Raw genomic sequence first — 7,829 nt, 5'->3', positions numbered from 1 at the left:
GAAGTGATACAAGTGAGCGTGGGTTGAATCCAATACTCAGTGCTTATGAGCACTCATGAATGTTGCAGCAAAAATTGTTATGTCTAATACAATTCAGACAAATCTACAAACCTAATTCATGACAGTCTTATTTCAATACCTACTTCCAAAGTATGATCGACTGTGGATAGTTTGAATAATATGATATACCATAACATAATTATTCTGTAAGTCAAAACATGCAAAATGAAACAATAGTAAATGATTGACACAAGACAGTACCATACTAGTAAATAAAAGCACATTTAATTTAAAAATCAGATGTCAATTACATTTCAACTATTACATGTTTCGAAAGCTATCTAATTACTAAAACTAATATCATCCTTCAGCCCAATGCGCCTCGCATGTTGTAAATGCTTAACCCTACACAGTCCCTTCGTGAGGGGATCTGTTGGGTTCTCATCTGATGATACCCTCTTTGCCACGAGGAGTGTTTCTTATATTCGATGTCTAATGAAGTGGTATTTTCTATCGATATGCCTGGATCTGTTGTGATCCCATGGTTTCTTGGCTAAGACAACTGCAATCTCGTTATAACAAAAAATCTCCATAGGCTCCTTTATAGCTGGTACAACTCCAAGGTCTCCAATGAAGTTCTTCATTCATATTGCCTCCTTTGCCGCCTCGCTTGCTGCTATATACTCTGATTCGCAAGTTGAATCAACTACTGTCTTCAGCCATATACGCATTTACGACGTGCATTTACGAATAATACAAAAATACAGAAACAGATATATACTAAAACAATCAATTTATCCAATAACATAATATCAAACAAATTATCAAAAACATTGTACGCTACCTGTCAAAAGACAATGCTAACTTACAACATAAGCCATGTTATGGTCTCCCTTGGTTTAAGTAACTTTGTGGTGACTTGGGATCTTGTGACCTAGATATAGATATTATTAGTCCATAGTTGGTCATTTTATGTGTTCTAAGTCCATTAATAACATCCAACTTTTTTTAAAAAATTTAGTGATTAAAAATATATTTGTTACTTAATTTACATCATTATGGATACTTTTAAAACATTACAGATGATACCAAAATACCCCGTCTCTCTCTCCCTTAATCTGATTTCGGCACTATGATCCTTCTCCCCTAATACAGGCTCAAGGTAACATTTCCTTATGTAGTCTCCTATCCCCAAGATAGATTTGATCCATAAGCATCCTTCCAATAAACAAGTACTGGTTCAATTTCGTTTTTCCAAAATTGTTTAGTATTGTGATCCAACATAAGCTTTTGTTCATAAATTATCATGTTTTCCTCGTCGACATGGTGTTAGGTCAAAGGAATAATATTTTCTTCATCTACATAAATTTAGCATATAACACATATGAAAGGTGTCATGAATTCCATTATGTTTGGATGGAAGTTCAAACCTATAATCATATTGTCCAATCTTTTTTAAGATTCTGAATTATCGAATAAACCTTGGACTAAGCTTAGCACAGTTGCCGAAACAAATACTTCATTTTCTGGATGAAATTATCATGACACAATCACCCAACTTGGATTCCCTAGGCCTTTTCTTAGAATCAGAATAAGTTTTCTTTTGATCATAAGCCGCTTTCATTCATTCATGGATCAGCTTCACTTTACATGCTAGATTTTTTGTGCTAGACAATTCATATTTTTATGGTTATAATATGGACAAAATGTACTTACATTGTTTATATAAAACTTCTCCCTTTATAGGAAAGCTTTGTTGGATTTTTGTAGTAAATTCTTGGGACATGGAATAGAGTTTTCATTGTAGCATTCACCCTTTGCATAAAATTGGACCAACATGCTTGAAGTGACATGTCCATGACCGACTTGACACTTTCCATCACATGCAATTGCTTATAAAACAATTTTCGTATATGTACCTATACGTCCATACTACATAAGTATATCTACAGGAGAGAAATCTGTTTTATATATATATATATATATATATATATATATATATATATATATATATATATATATATATATATATATATATATATATATATATATATATATATATATATATATATATATGAGAAAAGTGAATATACCCTTAAGGGTATATAAGCTTAGGTATCCAAACTCACCATAATACGTCGTTTTGTTTGATATATTCATTATAATGTTCTTAAACTTCAATCCTTAACTTGATTTATTTTCAAGATTTTCAAATTTTCAATATTATCTTCCTCTTACATCACATTTTTTGACGAACACCTACTAAGTTATATATATTATAGTTGCAAATGAAAATTATGTAAGAGGAAGATAAATGCGAAATTTATAAAAATTTTTGAAATAAATCAAGTTAGTAGTTGAATTATAAAAACATTAGACAATTACAATGTATATAAATGATACAAAACGACATAGTATGGTGGGTTTGGGTACCTAAGCTTATATACCCTTAAGGGTATATTCACTTTTCCCTATATATATATATATATATATATATATATATATATATATATATATATATATATATATATATTGGGGTGAGATCCGTTGAGAACTCATAGTTTCCCGAGAACCTGAGAACTAAAGGTGGAGCATTAGATCAAAATTAATTAATTAAAGACATGATCTTCATTAATTCAATGACTTACAATCTCTCAAAATCGGGATATCAATATGAAAAATTTTAAGGTTCAACCCACTAAGTAGTAATTAATTACCAAAAAATTCTTGTTTTTTCGGGTTTTCTGGTTTTAAACTCACTTTATTCGGTTCCAACCTACCCACTTTGATGTTTTCATGTTTTTCGGTTCTAGACCCATTTTACCCAGTACCGAACCGAAATCAGTTCCTATATACTAAGCTTCGTTTCCAGTTCTACAAAATTTCATTAATCGGTTCCAGGTTTTCCGGGTCTGAATCCATATGGACCGGGTTTAGACCCACTTTCATTCCTGATTTAATCTCAACTTTTATTTTTTTGAACTGAAAAAATCATAATTATTTTATATTTTGCACAAATTAACAAAATACGAAAATAGTCATTATTTATTTTTCAATAGAAAATAACATATTATCATATAAAATTAGATAATCATGACTTTCCTATTGAAAAAATAAATATTTGAATTAAACCGTAAACTAACCCAAAATATTAAGATTTTATCCGAAATTTCCCTATAATATATGACCCAAACATGTAAATATGTTATATTACATTATTTTGAAAACTTGATATCCTTTTAAGTACTTGAATCCTTTTAGTCCAATACATGCCAAATACAATACAATTTGATCTATCATGTCATATCATAATATATATAATATATAATATATGATAACCAAACATGTAAAGATATTATATTTGTAGGATATGAAGACATTATTTTTAAAATTTGATATCCTTTTTAGTACTTGAATCCTCTTCATGTAATTTACACATAAATTTTGGTAATTAAGTTGCATTATCTTCTATTGGGAACATCTTCTCCACCATGGCATTGGAAAGAATACGATTCGGATCCAACTCTTTTCGTGCTTTGTTGAATGCATCAACAGGGAATCGTGCTCTTAGCCTTTCTTGTAGGGCTGCAAGCTCGTTTTTGTCTTTTGGAACCTGAAAATATGATTTTATTAAATAATAATATAGATATAGATTTTTTGTGTTTCAAATATGATTTTAGAAACTCAATATTTTGCATTATCTTGTTCTTTTTAACTTCTTGGACGAGGAATGTAAGATGGTAAAAAGAATGGAATAGACATTATAAATTTTTTGGTTAGTTATTTTTTTAAAAAAATATATATAAAAACAACTTAATTGAAGTTTTAAAGTTTTAAATAGGATTTTATATTATTGAAAAAATAATACACAGCTTTCAAATCACAAATCCCTTTAATCATTATGACCATACAAGATGTTGACAAGCAATAAAGATAAAAGGTAAATGCTAGTAATATGTTCCAGAGTTAGGGACAGATTTGACTTTTCCAGTCAACAGGGCAAAAAAACAGAAAAGCTTACATTTTATCTTTAATAATTGAAATTTGAAGCTTTATACCTTTTTTTAACATTTAAAATAACCGTTTCTTCCGTTTACTCGGTTTTCATAACCGGTTTTTGATATAGTGAGATTTAGGAATTTTGAATTTACAAGGAAAAAAAAAAGAAAATTTTTTAATTATTGTTATTTTTAACTTTCTTCATTTCTCTTTTAAATTTAAATAAATAAACAAATGAAATAATGTGATTCAATTTATAAATTTAGAAATTAAAAGGAAAGTTGCATTAATAAAATTGATACGTATTTAATATTTATTATTACATTTATTATAAATATTACATTAAAATGCTATATGGAATTTAATAAAATAGAAAAAAACCATAAAATGACAAGTAGATAAAAAAAAAGTAAATAAAAAAATCTTAAAAAATGACATGTGTCAAATGCAATGAGAACATGACATTTGACAAAAATGATTTTGATTTATTTGGATATATAAGGTAGAAAAAGATTCAGCAAAATACAGAAAAATACAACATACTTTATCATTTTAGCAACTGAACAATTATTTTTAACCCTTTAATCATATAAAAATACCAAAAACGATAAAATGGTGATTCAAAACCAGGTAATCGGAAAAAATGGTTTTTTTTAAACAGTCAAAAAAGTATAATAGCTTAATCACTATAGAAAACAATTAACTAGCTAAATCAACTACATACTGTTTCTTTTTAAGAATAATCACAAAAAAATGACCAAAATGGTAATTTTCTATTTAACAAATTTACTTCCTTTTTTGTAATTTCACAACCGAAAATCATTTTGTCTTGTGATTATCCCTTTATTCTTAAAAAATAGACTTAACAAAAAGTTAATCATATAAGCTATATATGGGTGTTTCTTTTGACTTAACACAAAAAAAAACAACTAAATATATAAGTAGAATCTGGTTTATAAAATATACCTCAATTTTGGCCCAATGTTCAAAAGCTGAATATTGATTCCAAAAACGTGTTTGAGTGAGATGCCTATAATGAAAAAATTCTTCTGTTATTTGTTTCCTTTGTCGAGCATCTGATGTAGGAAGATACATAATTATACCCACCTGTCACATAAAAAACAAAATATTACATTCCCTTCGATTTATTAAAATAGTTAATTGCAGAAAAAATGTAATGAATCATAATTAATTTATTAAAAAGAGACTTACCCATGAGAAAATATCATCATTTGATTCACTTGAAGCAGGACTCATCAAACTTTTGCTAGAAGCAGACCATCTTTGTTCTATAGGTGAAGGAGCAGGAATCTCTTCTTTCTCTATTAATTCCATAACTTCTTCTATAAATTTAAGATCTTTCATGTTTGGTTTTGATAAAGTTCCAGCTGGAAAACATGTCTCAGAGACCCATTGTTGACCTCCACAATCAAACCCTAAAATTTCATCGCTCCACCCTACCCTAAATCCCTCTGATCTCTTCCAAAATTCGGATTCTGCTTCATTGATTTTCTTAACATGGTCTTTGTTAAGAGGATCAATGGATAGTAACTTGTCTCTTAGTTCAGTAAATGTAAGGTCTGAAACCTTTGAGTCGTTTTCATTTGGTTGGCGTCTGAAAATAAGATGTTAATTGATGAGATTCGTGAGTGAAAGAGGGGTATTTATGGAATAAACTTACTTGTACTTTTGTAATGATTCTTTGTATAGATCACGAACAGGTTGTAAAGCTTCATCGAGGCTATACTTGGGCTTAAATTTGGGTGGGCCTTTCCATTTGGAAACAGGGTTACATGTCACCACTACAACAGTGTCTGTATATGGTATGTAAAGGTACTTTACATGCTTGTTGTCATTTAGAAGCTTTCTGCAACCACAAGAAGAAATGCAATCAGATGAGAGAATATAAGATCATAGAGCAATTGAAAAAGGTTGAATTTACAATGTTGTCATATGGTAATTGAAAGTAATGAAAGTAGGATGCTATAATACACAAAGAAATGAAACTATGTCGAGTGAAAACTGTATACATACTTGTGTTTCTTCTTGATTTCAGTCAAGTTTGAGACAAATGTGTGTTCTACAAGTTCCTGTCTCTCAACACATTGGAGAGTAACTTCAGCAACAACCCCAAATGCACCAAGCCCACATCGAGCTAAATAGAACAGTTCAGGGTTTTTGTCTTTTGAAATTTCGATTGTTCCCTTTCCAGGGGTAACCAATTTCATGCTGATAACCTGCTCATCAATCGGAGGCAACTTTGCACCAGTACCATGAGCACCTACCTATAGGTAGGAGAGTTTAAGCGACTAGTAAGCAATGGAGATGAGTTCAACAATCATGAAATTGTTTAACACAAATTAAAACTAATGGAAATGGCATCCATACCTGAACAATGCCACCAATTTGTTGTTCTCTGATAGACGCAAAGTTCTGCAAAGTAATGCCATGATCCTTGATAACATCGACAAGTTGCTGGACTCGAATGCCTGCCTGTACCCGAACCGTTTTCTTCTCTTTATCCACCTCCAAAACTTTATCCATCAAAGCCAGATTCACCATCCCACCACGGGCCAAACCGATTCCATTCGGGGATAACCCGGATCCAACAGGACGGATCTTCTGCTTCTTCTCGTCGGCATCCTTCACAATCTTCTCCAATTCTTCTAAACTTTCGGGTTGGAGGAAGACCCGGGTCTGTACTTCGTGAGTCCCGCTCCAATTAACGACCGTGTGGAGGTCATCGGGAAGAGGGGCGTACCGGAAGAGTTGGGCCTTTTTGTGTTTTGCGTTTTCAGGGAAAGGGAAGGAGTAGTAAGTGGCGACGGCGCAGCTGAGGAGGAGTGCGGAGTATCCGAGGTACTTCCGGAGTTCAGAGGAAGTAGATGGCGTGGCGGATAGAGGCGGCGGTGTTGGCGGCGGTGGAGATGATGAAGAAAATTGACGTATGAGGTTTATTAGAGGGGTTTTAGTGGTAGGTGAAGAAGATAGGGTTTCGAGGGTGTTGTTGAAATGTGGGTTTTTGCGGTGGATAACGGAGGATTGGAGGGATCGCTTGATTCGGAGAGATCGCAACATTTGTATTGATTTTTCCGGTGATTCATTCACATCGGCTGTAGCAGTGACACTACACCTCCGCGTCTGCTTTCACCATGTCAAAGGGCGTATCGCCAGATTTGCTTTAGGATTGTACCATTGACCCCTTAAGTTATAATGATCAACCTTTTTCCCCCCTCGGTTTTTAGAGCATGTGTCATCTAACAATTTAGTCGAAAAGTTTGTTTTTAACTCAGCTTGACATTAGTTCTAAACCTGAGGTTGAAAGTCATATCGAGTGTAAGCAAACGGTTGTTGATTGTTTTTAACTCAGCTTGACATTAGTTCTAAACCTGAGGTTGAAAGTCATATCGAGTGTAAGCAAACGGTTGTTGAGGAATCTGACATATACCCACCAACTCTCCAAATATCTAATAGAGTATGCCATACACCTGAGTTTTATGGGTTACATATTAATACGGGCTATGAGTCACTGGTAGATCATGATGAGAATACCAGCTATGATTCACTGGTAGATCATGGTGAGAATATCAGCTATCAGAAAGCTATGGTAGGCCCTAAGAATGCCAAATGGAAGGAGACTATGGAGAATGAGATAAAATTAATGTTTGCTAACCAAGTTTGAAACTTAGTTTATCATATACATTGCCTTAAAATACTCAGGTGCAAATAGGTCTTCAAGAAATAGATTGACATGGGTGGAAATGTTCATACATACAAACCATGACTGGATGCAAAAAGGTTATACTCAAACTCAAGAAATTTATTATCAG

The 7,829-nt window shown here is 32.2% G+C and overlaps 1 protein-coding gene across 1 annotated transcript; it reads right to left on the bottom strand.

Annotated features, from left to right (window-relative positions):
• Nucleotides 1-3,332: 3,332 nt before the first annotated feature.
• On the bottom strand, nt 3,333-7,174 carry LOC111904091 (L-galactono-1,4-lactone dehydrogenase, mitochondrial). The gene is made up of 6 exons (XM_023899868.3): nt 6,388-7,174; nt 6,034-6,284; nt 5,681-5,866; nt 5,212-5,614; nt 4,966-5,106; nt 3,333-3,613 (listed from the first exon to the last, which is right to left on the bottom strand). Exons 1-6 carry the CDS (start codon nt 7,075-7,077, stop codon nt 3,452-3,454), a joined length of 1,833 nt encoding a protein of 610 aa, XP_023755636.1. The 5' UTR covers nt 7,078-7,174; the 3' UTR covers nt 3,333-3,451.
• Between the last annotated feature and the right edge of the window lie 655 nt (nt 7,175-7,829).

The sequence above is a fragment of the Lactuca sativa genome, chromosome 5 (assembly GCF_002870075.4).
Source record: "Lactuca sativa cultivar Salinas chromosome 5, Lsat_Salinas_v11, whole genome shotgun sequence".
In the NCBI taxonomy this organism is placed as follows: Eukaryota; Viridiplantae; Streptophyta; class Magnoliopsida; order Asterales; family Asteraceae; genus Lactuca; species Lactuca sativa.
This window is presented reverse-complemented; position numbering and strand designations above follow the sequence as displayed.